The sequence below is a fragment of the Thunnus maccoyii genome, chromosome 9, assembly GCF_910596095.1.
Source record: "Thunnus maccoyii chromosome 9, fThuMac1.1, whole genome shotgun sequence".
NCBI classification, from domain to species: Eukaryota; Metazoa; Chordata; class Actinopteri; order Scombriformes; family Scombridae; genus Thunnus; species Thunnus maccoyii.
Genome location: NC_056541.1, coordinates 3,201,013 through 3,214,515, shown reverse-complemented (window position 1 = coordinate 3,214,515; position 13,503 = coordinate 3,201,013). Strand labels below are relative to the sequence as shown.

The 13,503-nt window shown below is 37.7% G+C and overlaps 1 protein-coding gene and 1 long non-coding RNA gene across 2 annotated transcripts in view; one reads left to right on the top strand and one right to left on the bottom strand.

The window, feature by feature from the left end:
- Window positions 1–2,012: 2,012 nt before the first annotated feature.
- The window catches only part of LOC121903372 (solute carrier family 12 member 2-like), a 24,018-nt gene continuing 12,527 nt past the window's right edge, over window positions 2,013–13,503 (bottom strand). The window contains exons 11-26 of the mRNA XM_042420319.1: window positions 12,640–12,747; window positions 12,098–12,221; window positions 11,858–11,959; window positions 11,371–11,526; window positions 10,173–10,272; window positions 9,468–9,579; window positions 9,237–9,377; window positions 8,752–8,858; window positions 7,630–7,709; window positions 7,399–7,539; window positions 6,024–6,137; window positions 4,675–4,786; window positions 4,432–4,518; window positions 3,387–3,522; window positions 3,194–3,261; window positions 2,013–2,326 (exon numbers count right to left, since the gene is read on the bottom strand). Of these exons, the coding sequence (XP_042276253.1) occupies window positions 2,191–2,326; window positions 3,194–3,261; window positions 3,387–3,522; window positions 4,432–4,518; window positions 4,675–4,786; window positions 6,024–6,137; window positions 7,399–7,539; window positions 7,630–7,709; window positions 8,752–8,858; window positions 9,237–9,377; window positions 9,468–9,579; window positions 10,173–10,272; window positions 11,371–11,526; window positions 11,858–11,959; window positions 12,098–12,221; window positions 12,640–12,747 (1,824 nt within the window). The 3' untranslated portion in view covers window positions 2,013–2,190. The remainder of the gene's footprint in view (window positions 2,327–3,193; window positions 3,262–3,386; window positions 3,523–4,431; window positions 4,519–4,674; window positions 4,787–6,023; window positions 6,138–7,398; window positions 7,540–7,629; window positions 7,710–8,751; window positions 8,859–9,236; window positions 9,378–9,467; window positions 9,580–10,172; window positions 10,273–11,370; window positions 11,527–11,857; window positions 11,960–12,097; window positions 12,222–12,639; window positions 12,748–13,503) is intronic.
- Window positions 2,728–3,443, top strand: LOC121903434. The gene is made up of 3 exons (XR_006098047.1): window positions 2,728–2,949; window positions 3,162–3,255; window positions 3,356–3,443. It is a non-coding gene; the product is annotated as an uncharacterized LOC121903434 (long non-coding RNA).

Genomic DNA, 13,503 nt, shown 5'->3' with positions numbered 1-13,503 from the left:
AAGTATTGCAGTAAAAGTAGTGGTTTGGTCCCTCTGACTGATATATTATTATATATGACATCATTAGATTATTAATAGTGAAGCATCAGTGTTAGAGCAGCATGTTACTGTTGTAGCTGCTGGAGGTGGAGCTAGTTTCAACTACTTTATATACAGTTAGCTAGTTTAGTCCAGTGGTTCTCAACCTAGGGGTCGGGCCCCTCCAAAGGGTCACCAGATAAGAGAATCTCAGCAAATATTTTTTTTGTCATGGTGGCAGCAATATGCTGCTGAAAACAGGTTTATAGGCTTAATATGCAACTTTTTTTTATGCAACACAAAATACAAACAGGTTAGGGGCGACGACACACAGCTGTATATTTCTTGACTTGCTCTTTATTTTAACTTTTAGTTCTGGATGTTTAATTTGAGGAAAAAAGAAGTCTTAAAAAAAGATACCAACCTCTTTCTCACCTTTACTGTTGCCACACACAAGGCTGAGCAACCAAAGTTCACTGATTGGACAGTTTTTGGTCATTTAATTAAATGTAATTGTTGGAATATTTGAATTTGCACCACAAACGCATAATATCAGCTGACATGATGAGGCTCTACCTGATCTGGAGTCCCTGTTTTAAAGAAGGGCCCTTTGTCAAAGTATAATTTTAAGACTTTAGTTATTTAAGATGATAATTTGCATAGATGCATATTCCTTAATTAATCTGTGTTTGATTAAATTAACCCAAACCTGGATAATTTACAATGGACAGAAATCCAGCCGTGGCAACACAGAGGCCCATGTTTCATGATTTTTACATTTATTCAATAAATTATTAATAACGTCCATGTCCCAGTATTTCACACCCAAAGTACTTCAGTGAAAATTAAACTTTATAAATTAAAGCTCTCACTGTGTTCTGATATATTGCGTTATAATCTTTTCTTTCATGGCAGGTGTTGTTTCCTCCTGGATTTAAAAGTGACATTATTATGTACATAATACAAAGTTTTGTTTGTTTGTTTGTTTTAAAAAAGAAACAAATTGAAAAAAACTTTCATTGTGTGTATAAAAATATCTAATAAAAATATATTAAATCCCTAAAAATATGAATTTATAAATATGCAAAAAACATGTTGAGATGAATACAAATTTACAAAATTTTAATTAATGACAATTATTTTATTTTTCTGTATGTATTATTATTTTTGTTTATTTCATCAGAAACAAGGATCTGTAAATCAATGCTTTTACTGCTTTGTTGTTTGTAAATAAAATTTAAATAAAGCATAAAAAATGATTTTAAAATGTCAATTGTTTGGATTTGAATGCTGTTTGATCACAGTCTTACCAGTTTCTTCACTAGTAATTTATAAATAATAATTATATATAAAAAAAACTGATAAAAAACAGGCTTGATTTAGTTAATATTTTAATAAAATAATGTACAAAATAATGTTACCAGAGATACAGTCTCTCACTATTTTAACCCCAGTGAAAAAAAAAAAACATTTCATAATCACAGGTCACCTGAAAACCAGCACACGTTCTGAAACCTGAATCACAATATTCTCACAATCAATAAACATTAAAACTGGACAGAACAAGTTAATTTTTACTGTAGTTAACTCTCATTCATGTAAAACACACATAAGCCAAAGAATAGAATAATAATAATACTAATAAATAATAATACATTTAATTCGTACTGCACTTTTCATTCATAGTGAAATACATTTATACTTCCTGTTACTGAGAAAGACAGAAAGAGCCATTTAAATAATGATTCGGTCGATTAATTTGTTAACGAGAACTGATGGAAATTGACTAAAATTAAGACTAAACAGAAAGACAAAATTAGACTTTAACACTTCACAGCAGAGGCTTTCAAATCTGTGACACAAAACTCAAAGCACAATGATATTTGTTGTAATAAATATACACGGAGACCAACAGACACTGTGTATTTGTATGTGGATACTGTGTGTGTGTGTGTGTGTGTGTGTGTGTGTGTGTGTGTGTGTGTGTGTGTGTGTGTGTGTGTGTGTGTGTGTGTTAACTTCATGGTCAGTCAGTTCAACTTCTTGCCGGATGGCCGCTGCGTTTTTTTAGTTTTTTTTATAATGCGGTCCCGACTCCTGCGGCGTAAACGCACCGCCTCCATTCAGATGAAGAGGAGAGCTGCATTGCTGGATTTGGTGTGAACGTGGTCTTTAGGAGTAGAAGGTGAGGACGCTCTGGTGGTTTCCTCGGACCAGCAGCAGACGCGGGAGGTCTTTAGACAGCGTTTCCATCCAGCACATGTAGAGGGCGCTCGACACGGTGCCCTTCCTGGCCAAAGGCATACTCCTACACAGAGAGAGAGGAAGAAAATATTATCAGTGATGGCTTTAAAGGTTGGCGGCTGAACTGGTTGAACAACTGACTAATTAAATGTCTGATTTATGTGTTTTTTTATTCCTGTGGTGTCAGAGTGGAACTTATTTTTTTAAACATTATGTTTATTCTGCTTTAAACATATATGTCAAACATACAAAACACAATAATCAAAAAGAAAAGACAAAAACAGGAAAAGAAGAACATTACTCGTAGGGATGCACGATGTTATCGGCACGTCATCGGTATCGGCCGATAAAAGCTCTAAAATGAAATATCGGCCATTTCTGCCGATTATGAGAGGCCGATTTGTTGCCTTCTCCTCACAGAGATAGATCGTTTTTTCCAGCCTTTTTTATGAGGATGTGTTGGCCAAAACACAGTTGCAGCAGTGGTTTGGAGGCACAGGAAGACTCAAACTACCAGTAATAGAAGGCGCAGTGGCCGTCCTCGGAAAATGCACAATTCGCTATTTACGCAACCTTCCATTGAAAGACAGAAGTGCTTCTGACTCGGCACAAGGATCATCTGTGGAAACTGGTGTTTCAGTCAGCAGTGAGAGGTGGAGGCAGATTTCACTAGACTACTGGGTTCAGGTATGACGTCACTTTAAGGCTCCCTCTTGAACTCTATCAGACATCTTTGATCTGTTTATTATCCCTTTCATGAAGAAACGCTACAAAGTTCAGATAAACTGCTCTGAACACGCTCTGTTAGAAAAACTCCAGATAGGAAAAAGTTCAAATATATAACAGAACATGATGTATCTTTCATGTCATTTTAAAAGAACTTAATACTCTTTTAACAGTATTTTTCACCAGGAAACAGAAAAGTTCTTACATGACGATGAGTTTGGCGTTGCTGGAATGTTCCTTCAGCAGCTCGTTCAGCCGGATCTGACGGTTGGTCTGAAAGTCACAAATACCACATAAACAAAAACATCTTGTTGTTTAACAGCTCTAACGTCACGGCTAACTAAAGCAGAGTGTTGTGATTGGTCAGAGTTGATATGGCAGCAGTATCTGGGCGGTACCTTGGCCTTGTAGAGCTCCAGTTCGTTGTCAGTGATCCTCCAGGGCTCCTGAGCCTTCAGCCTCTCCGCAGCCTCCTGCTCCATGTCGTCTTCCTTCAGCCTGTACGGCTCGATCAGCTCCTTAAAACTCAGCTTACTGAAAGATAATATAGAAATATCATTATTATTATTATTATTATTATTATTATAAGTTATTATTAGTACATTATAAACAAATTGAAACCTGTTTAAACTAATGTCTAAGACTACAAATGACCATTATTTTAATTATAGATTAAACTTCCTGTTATTTTCTCAACTAATTGATTAAAAGTACAAGGTGACTCAAAAGATATTTTAGATATTTATTTTTCATATATGACAAAGAAAAGCATCAAAGTCTCATATTTGAGAAGCTGGAACCAGGAAATATTTGGCATTTTTTAATGTAATTAGTTTCTTTTTCATTTTAAAGCACCTGTATGTAGGTTTTGGGAACTCTCAGTTGTAGACTCACGTGTTACAGACTCCAGGATGAAAACAAAATGTTTTGTTTGTTTTGAAGGTGAATGGATGGGATGAAAGTATATAGCATATAGATTATGGGGACTCACATGAATCAGCAATTAAACAAGACTTTAATTCTATTAAAATAAATTAATTTTTTGCTTTATTTTTTCTCTTATTTCTTCTAATTTTGTCCGTATTTTTTGTACTGAAAGAAATGTTAAGATATGTATTTTTAATGTTTTCTTTACACTTATGTTTTCCTGCTTCTGTTTGAATAAACATAAATTTTACTAAAATCTTATGTAAGTGAAGAAGGTGCATCCTTTAGTGCAAAACATTAAATTCATAAATGTTTTAAAGAATAGTTTCTGATGAACCAGGTCTCTCAATTTCCTAATGATTTGTTCAACTTTGTGCTGAAAATCATTTTATCATTCTTTTCAAACACTGTAAATCTTATTTTGTAATTCATTTTTTTACATCATCGTATCAGCTCATGAACTCAGTGAGTAATGCTGTTTTAAGTGAACTCGAGGAACTAAATCAGAGTTCGTACTTGTGTTTCTTGGGTTTGGTGTTGATGTCTCCCAGGACGTTGATATCAGAGAAGTCGATCCTGAACCTGCTGAGCAGCGTGGCCATCCTGACGGGACAGATGATAACAGCAAATTAGAAATGTAGAAAGTAAAAAAGAGGCTTCATTTATACTCGTCTGAAGTGGTTAATTGAGATGAGAAGCAATAAATCAGATAAAGTCGTGAAGATTTTGTTTCCTGTTCAAGTGAAAGTGTCGACTCACACTCGGCGGTCGTGGTCGATGCGGTTGATCTTCCCGCCGATGAAGACACGGATCCTGCAGTCGCCCCACTTGCTCCTGTTGGTCAGCAGGTAGGGAATCAGCAGAGTCAGGCCTGCAAACACAAACACAAACTCACTTTACTCATAAAAGTTTAACATTTAGTTTTAATATTTTCCTTATCCTCTCTGCTGCATCTGTTTTTGTTGCTATTTATCTCCAAATCACATGAACCTCCTGCACATTCACACTGTGTAAAATGTAGGGTTTTTTTGTAAATTAACATAAATATTTATGTGGTGATGTACTTCCTTGTGTTTTAATATTTGTTAAAATTCATATCCAAGAATTTTAAAATGAAAAAAAAAAAAATTCTATCTAGCGAGGAAGATTCAGCAACAAAGAGACATGAAACGTCTGTCATGAGGTTTTCTAAAACATTTTGCTGTAAAGTTCTCCTCAGTCTTTCATATTCTATATTCTGTAATAAAACACGGAGGAGGAACATTCTACGTGACAAACTTTTAGCTACAAATGCTGAACAAAACAGTAGTGTGATCTGAGTTTGTTATTGAGTTTAAAAATGTGTTTAAAGTGTGATGGATTCATTCTGTAAGCTGGTTTCTGATCATTTTGTTCATTCATTCTAGTATAAAAAAAACCCATCTACATCATGTCATTGTAAAACAGTCATAAGCCAAGTGTGCATCCAAACTTTATGCATATTTTAAACAAATTTCCTGCACTAAAAATGCAAATGAATGGTCGTTTCTGTCCAAACCACTGCAGAAGAAGAGGGCACAACGAGATGACATCTGGGCTTTATGTCTGTGTATATCTTCCTGAACATTGTTGTGTGTAACTACATCACCAGCTACTAGAAACTGGAGTGAAATTCCTTGTATGTGTAAACATATTTGGCCAATAAACCTGATTCTGATCAGCAATCAAACCTCAAGTGAAAGAAAACCATATGGAAAATGTGATAACATGACATTTCTGTTTGTTTCATGTACTAATTTGAGCAGGAATACACAAAATACTGACCACTATAAATCTACATATAATCGTTATGGGGCAGGTATCAGACACAGCAGTATACAGCAAATGCATGTGGTCAATGCAGATGAATCAAAAGTTAGGAAAGGGGTTTTCTACTCAAAACATGGTTGTGGACCAACTTAAAACTTCTTTTTCTGCAAGAGTGAGCGACATGTTTTTCAGGCTAAACAAGCTCGTCCACTTGCAGAAAATGTTTAAATAAATATCTTGAAGTTTTCAGTTGGTCCAAAGCTGAGTCTTGCTGTGCAGCAAGCCCTTTATTCATTATAGATATTAGACATAAAACTGACCTCCATCATCAAACAGCCACCAGACATCAATGGTTCCTTTGCCTTGTTTCTTCTTAAACTGCTGACTGGCCTCCAACAGTCGCTGGTCGGTCAGACTCAGAGGAGACTTGGTGTCTGTAGCAGGTGACAACAAATAACATAGCAGGACATTAAGTAAATAAAAGAGTTAATAAAAGTTAACATCCCCTGAAAATCTTGTCTTTGTTCACCTCCAGTGGTTTAACTTCTCACCTTGCAATGATGAGGAGGTCATCACAAGTTAATCATTTCATTATCTAGAGAAAACAAGCTTTGTTATCTTGAGATAACTAGAGAATCAACCTGTTATAAAGTTGTTTCCTTTTATTATTTATGATGTTTATCAGAGATCAGGAGTGTCATGCCAGCATGCAATGATGGGGTCTTGACAACTGTAGCAACTGATTTAAGCTACTTCAATCAAGGTCTAACACAGGCCCGGTGCCACAAAGGGGTTTTAAGGGGACTCAGCCCCCTCACGTATATTTTTTGCCCCCTCTGTTTAACAACAACATTATTGGGTGAGATACATGTGACTATCGCTGAGCAGTTGTTTCAGAACCATGGACAGCACTGTTTGTTGGGCGCCACACACGATATGATGGTTTATTTTGTAAGAATTCTGCTGGTTTGGCGTGTCAGAGAATTACTTTACCAGTATCATTTTAGGCTATTTGCATGGGTGTATGCTTGGGCCACGCTATCAATAGTATATATATAATACTAATATAGTATATATATAAATAGAACTTTCAGCCCTAACTACATTTTCCCCCTTTGTAGTAATCCACAGACAGAAGCGAAAGCTGTTAGCAGCTGTTGATTTCACTCATCAACATCCCAGCATGCAAAGCTGCGCCTGGCTACATTTTGCTCAAACTTGCAGCCTTGTAGTCAGTCAGGCAGACGTCAAATCACGTTCCCACCACCAACAAACCAAGACCAAAGGGTCTCTGTGTGGTTGTTTTGGTCTGATTCCAGTGTTCAGATCTGCACAAACGAATTGTATCAAGGAGGAAAACCAAATTCAAATTCAACCAGACTAAACAACGCAGGTTTGAAACACCCTGAGTGTCTAGTATAGAGATAGGTTCAGGATGTATTTAGTCTAGCTTAGCAGACAGACTGGAAGCAGGGAGAATCTACCGAGGGTCATCAAAAGAAAGACAATCAGCCATCCAACAACTCCAAAGTTTTCTGATTTACATGTTTTATATTTAATGGAGCTTGTTTAGCTGTTTCTGTCTGTTTCCAGTTTAAAGATCCACTACAAATAGACTACAAAAAATGTGCAATGAAAAATAACAAGATGTTAAGGCTAAGAAGATTAGCCTTAATCCCTTCCTCCCTCTTTTACCTCTAATGATGAGCGGGCTGCTCTGGTTGCTGGTGGTTTTGGAAGGACAGGAGTCAGTGTCTGAGTCTTTAGTCACACTGACAGAAACCACCACGTCTTTACTGCCAATGGGTGGCTTCTCCTGGGCCGACAGCAGTTCATCTGCAGTGACACACAGAGAGACAGATACAGTTCATACAGTAGATATACAGACAAACTGATAGACATACAGACACAGACAGACTGATGTACCTTGTCCCTGGATGTGAGAGATGTCGAGTCCTTCCTGCAGGCGGAGGATCACGACTCCAAACTGCAGGTCAAAGGCATCACTGGAATATAAAACACATAATGAAACTCAAGACTTCATCGTCCTGCAGAGGAAATATGATTTATAGATCAAATGTAAAGTTATAAAGAGTAAAAAGAAAAAAATGTCTTTCATTCACTTAGTTTGTGTTTGTCTTTATGTTTCTATTTTATTTTGTCCACTATTGTAAATAAAAGAAAGCAAAAATGAACTTTACTCAAACTGGAATACAAAAAATAAAGAATTCCAGCTGTAGAGTTACATGAAACATTAATTCATTCTCTTCTAAAGTAACTATAGATGTCAAACAATTAAAAATCTGTTTTATCATCACCCTGCTGTTATGTATCCTAATGTTGCATAGAATAATATTTATAAGATTATTAAAGAGTTTGTGTTAATTTGATAAATACATTAAGTGTTAAGTGATCTTTGTTTTCCAAATACTGATTCTGACACTTCCAAATTAAAAATTAATTAATTAATTCTAGTTATACAAACTGATGTTCGGCCATTTTGTCCTCTGCTGAATCTCTGTATTATAAATTATAAATCCCATCAGGGCTGAACATCCTTTCTGGCTGCAGATGAACCTCGGTGGACACTAATCCAAAACTTCAAAAATGTTTGGTGCAAAAAAAGTACCTTTGTAAAATGTTATTAGCTTTTTAAAGGACCAGTGTGCTGGATTTAGTGGCATCCAGAGGTGAGGTTGCAGATTACAACCAACTGAATATCCCCCTCCTCCTCCCCTTCCAAGTGTGTAGGAGAACCTACGGTGTCTGCAAAACTCACAAAAAACTTGAAAGGCCCTCTCTATAGTCAGTGTTTGGTTTGTCCGTTCTAGGCTACTGTAGAAACATGGCGGTGCAACATGGCGGCCTCCCTCTGTAGATATAAATGGCTCATTCTAAGTAACGAAAACACAACGTTTCTTATTTTCAGGTGATTATACACAAATGAAAACATATTTATGAATATTATATTCCATTTCTGCCAAGTCCGTTCCGCTAGCTGCCACTAAATTCTACACACTGCACCTTTAAGACATGATGAATCCTTACTGTATGGTGTTGATGTAAATCTCCACATCTCTCATGTCTCCTTCACTCCAGTTGTTCTTGAAGCCCATAACCAACGTGTTCGGCCTCAGGCGGCCGAGACCGACAGACTAAAGAAACAACAAGCCACACGTCACCAGATGTTCCAGAAAACTTGCAGCTATTTTTGACTTTTAGAAGAAAAAAACAGGAAAATAATCCTCACAGAAAATAAAATCCAAAGGAAAGTAGTTGTGTATGTGAGAAAGTGTTCGTATTGAAAGACATTAGTAGATTAAATGCGTATTGAGGTACAAAAGGATAGATTAGAATGATTTGGATAAAATGTACTACTGTCAGAACTAAGAACACAGCATTAAAACCTGCTGTGACTCCCACATCAATTATCATATAATAATTAATGAGATATCCACCTCATAGACCTGACAGCTCAATGCTGGAGAGAAAGCTCTTATTCTTACAGAGGTTAAGAGACCAGATGTTGTTACCTGCAGGAGGAACTGCGCCCCGTGCCTCAGGTTGTCAGCAAAGACGTGAGAGTAAAAGGCTTTGATACGTTTTTTAGTGAGCCAGCGCTGACAGCGGGCGTTATCCTGCGACAGCTCCTTAAAGTTCGGCCGACGAGACACCTGAACAGAAGAGAGACACAGGTGATGGAAGGAGAAGATCTTCTCTTATTATCTAATTATGTGGATGTTTCCTTTGAAGTGTGTACGTACAGTCCTGACGTGACCGCAGACCATGAGACCGATGTTCTTGGTGAAAGAATGAACCAGATGAAGCAGAGCAGGACGAGAGTTTGGATAACCGGTCAGCACCAAACACTGCGGCCTGCAAACATGGAATACAGATGAATGATTATACTGACGATCATAAGTTAAGTCCAGAGTGACGTCTTCAGATGTTTTATTTCTACAGTTTCAAACTCAAAGATATAAGTTTATTATCATGTATGACAAAGAAAAGCATCAAATTCTCACATTTAAGAGGCTGAAACTAGCAAAAGTTTGGCATTTTTAGTTCGATCGATTAATCAGTTAATGACAGGACGATTTGTTTCAGCACTAGATTATACTCTCCTAGACCTCAAATTTAAGGAGGTTTTAGAAGTTTTAGGTTAAAGAAGGATTTTAAATTTTGATCCAAACACTAGAACAGATGTTGTTAACTAAGGAATTACTGAGGAATTTAATTAAATTTTCTAGAACCGTGGGAGCACTGTTATTAATCTGTGATCTAAACATCTTTTTCTGCAATATCATTCTGCTATTATTTATTACAAATTTTCTGCTGGATGTTTTTATCTAAAGCACCATAAAGCAGCATCAATGGATGCAGATCAAAGCATTAGAGGTCTAAGTGAAAATAAAAGCTTTAACAGTCTAAACACAGAATCAAAGACCAACTCAAACCCTCGAGCTGACCTGAAGTTTTTGACGTGGTCCTCGACTCCGGTGAGGTTCAGACAGTGAGTCAGAGCCTGGTTGTAGATCAGAGCCTGAGTGGACGAACCCCAGTTCACATCTACAGGAAATTACACAAACTGGTTACAGTGCTGATAAAATAATGTGATCAAGAGTTGAAGGGGCAATGAGATAAAGTGTAGAGTAAAATACAGTCCTCTAGGGTTTATTAGACAACCCGGCTCTTGTGGAGATATTAGTAGAGGTTTTTATTTCAGATCAAAAGTCGGTTCCTTACAGTTCGATTGGCTAAACACACCTGACCCAACTAATCAGCTGTTGGTGTCACAGAGTAGAGAAAGTAAGAGTACAGAAGAGTTGAGTAAAGAATAGTAGAGAACAGAAAAGTAGACTGGCGGTATTGTAGAGTCAAGTCAAGTCCAGTGGAGAAGAAAAGAGTGGGGCAGAGTAAAGTTGAGAGTTGAGAATAGTAGAGTAAAGCAGATTAGAGAAGAGTAGAGTTGAATCGAGTAGAGAAGTGAAGACTAAGGCAGAGTAGATTGGACCAGATTGAAGTAGAGTAGAGACTAGTAATAGTAGAGTCGAGTACAAAAGAGTAGAATACAGCAGAGTCATGTCGAGTAGGGTGGAGTAGAATAAAGTCGAGGCCAGTAGAGAACAATAGAGAAGAGTTGAGTAGAGAAGAGTCAAGTCAAGTAGGGAATAGTAGAGTAGAGAGAGAGAATAGAGAATAAAGCAGAGATTGGAGACTGGAGTAGTCTAATAGAGTAAAGAATAGTAATAGTGGAGTCAAGTACAGTTAAGTAGAATAGGGCAGAGATGTATCGAGTAGAGTCGAGGCCAGTAGAGAACAGTAGAGTCGAGTAGAGAAGAGTAGAAAACAGTAGAGTCAAGTCAATTTGAGTAGAGAAGAGTAAGGCAGAGATTGGAGTAGAATCTAACAGAGTAAAGAATAGTGATAGTAGAGTTGAGTACAGTAGAGTAGAAAAGAATAGTGTAAAATCAAGGCCAGTAGAGAATAGTAGAGTTGAGTAGAGTACGGCAGGTAAGGTCCGTGCAGACAATAGAACCAATACATAATAATAGAAGCCTGTTTAACCTCTGAAGCTCCAATCAGAGCATTTTCGTCACATTCTCTGGAGTCATACATTCATGTTGAACGTATGAACGCTGTAATGTGACGCCGTCATGTTCTCACCGGGTTTCTTGTAGCCGACGTAGATGTAGAGAGCGAGTATGATGAGCAGGGTGACCAGAGCCGCCCACCAGTTGATGACAAACATCACCACACAGCACAGGATCGCCCCCGCCAGAGACACCCACATGTTGTAGTACTTGAAGCTGGGACGCCACCCTGTGGCGAGAGACGAGGATGACATGAAAAAGAACCACACTAGAGGGACAACAGCCAATCTGATGTTTCCGTCTCGTTTAAGTCACATGATTCATGTACAACATAATTTATTCACTATGCCTGTTTCCATTGCACTTTGTTGCATCTTATTATTTTTATTACACTTGTATTTCCTTTTATTGTTATCAATCTATCAATATACCAAGTTTTCCTCCTGAACTGAGCATAAAAGTGTTGCAATATATTGACTTTTTTTTAAAAATTCTGGCTGTTTTTTTAAATGCACAAACTGAAAATGTGAATAAAAACATGAAACTGTGACTTTACTTACCTGGAGAGTTGGCCAAGGAAGCGTGGAAGACAGAGAAGTTGATGAGAGCGTAGGAGGCCAAGAAGAAGTTGGAGATGATGGGAGCGATGATGTTCAACTCCGCTAAGAGACAGACAGCAAACAGGTTCAGTTTCTGGTCCTGGTCTGGAGTTTTCAGTTTCATCATTCAAAGAAATGTCTTATTGTAAATAATTAGGTTTGTATGTGGATGGAGCAGCAGTGATGCGTACAGCAGCCTACCAATGAGGATGAAGGCGAGGCCGATGCAGAAGGTCAGGACGTAACCTCGGAGAGGCTCGTTGTTTTTCCCATAACCCTTTGCAAACATGCCCAGTCCTGGATAGATGTTGTCTTTACACAGAGCCTAGAAACACAACAGCTTTTATTCAGTCATTCATTTCATCTATGAAGTTAATAATTTGTTAATTCAGCTGTTAAGAGACAGATTTGATGTTAAAACAGCGGCTGTGGGACAGGCCTGTGTAGTACTGTAGTAGATTCAACATGATCCATATCTCAATCACACATAATGTACTTTAAAATGCTTGTTTTATTTTTAGTTATTGACTTAATTGTTTATCCATCCCCTCATTCATTCACATAAAATGTAAGGATATAAACAAATGTTTAAAAAGGAAGGAAAATTAGTATTTGGTGCCTCATGTGTTCCATAATTGTTCTGGTTTTCTGGTAAAACCAAATAAAATTTAATAGATAAATATTTGAATATTAATAATTACAAAACAATAAAATCAGAGCAGAGCTGACAGGTATTTTCTGACCTGGAAGACTTTGGGCGCGCTGACCAGCGACGCCAGAGCCGACGACAGAGTGGCAGAAAAAATCCCAGCAGTGATCAGAGGACCGAAGCCCGACACCAGACTCATCGCCTGCAGCACACACACACACACACATATATTTAGTTCATTCATTTCAAACTGAGAAATGTCCATCCATTAAGGGTTTGTAAACAAGTCACATGACTGACAGGTAGCTTAGCAGTCGTCCCTCCAGGTTAGAGGTTTTGGGATTGTTGTCTGCTCTCTTCTTCTGTGGTGTTCATGCCAGCTGAGAACACATGACCCAGACTCAGTCCTGATCCTACATCTTGTCTTGGTTTGCATGTTCACATGGAGGGTTCACCAAAACGTCCGTCCCAAACCAGTTATTGTGGAGCAGCAGTGGACAATAAAACCCTCCGACAGCCAGTCTGCATCGATGCTGACTTGTCATTTTCCTCTAACCAATCACCACCAACCATTTATCTTACTGTATCCCCTTATATAAATGAATTAAAGAAGGACATAGCATCTATTTTATATCACATTCCTTTGACTGAATGACACAAAACTGTATTGTTGAACTGATCTAAAAGGATAAAACGCTGCAGGGTTTCAATAAACTGCTTGTTGTGAACGTACTCATAATGAAGTCACTGAGCTGCAGGATGAAACACATTTAGTAGCAGTTACCTTCTCATTCTCTGGTGCGCACATGTGGAAGCTAAATGCTGACATGCTTTTTGTTTAGCAGGTATAATGTTCACCATCTCAGTTTAGCATGTAAGCATTTTGGTAGCTGAGGCTGGTGGGAACGCTGTAAGTTTAGCACTTTAGCACTTTACAAATGTAAATTTTGACCAGACG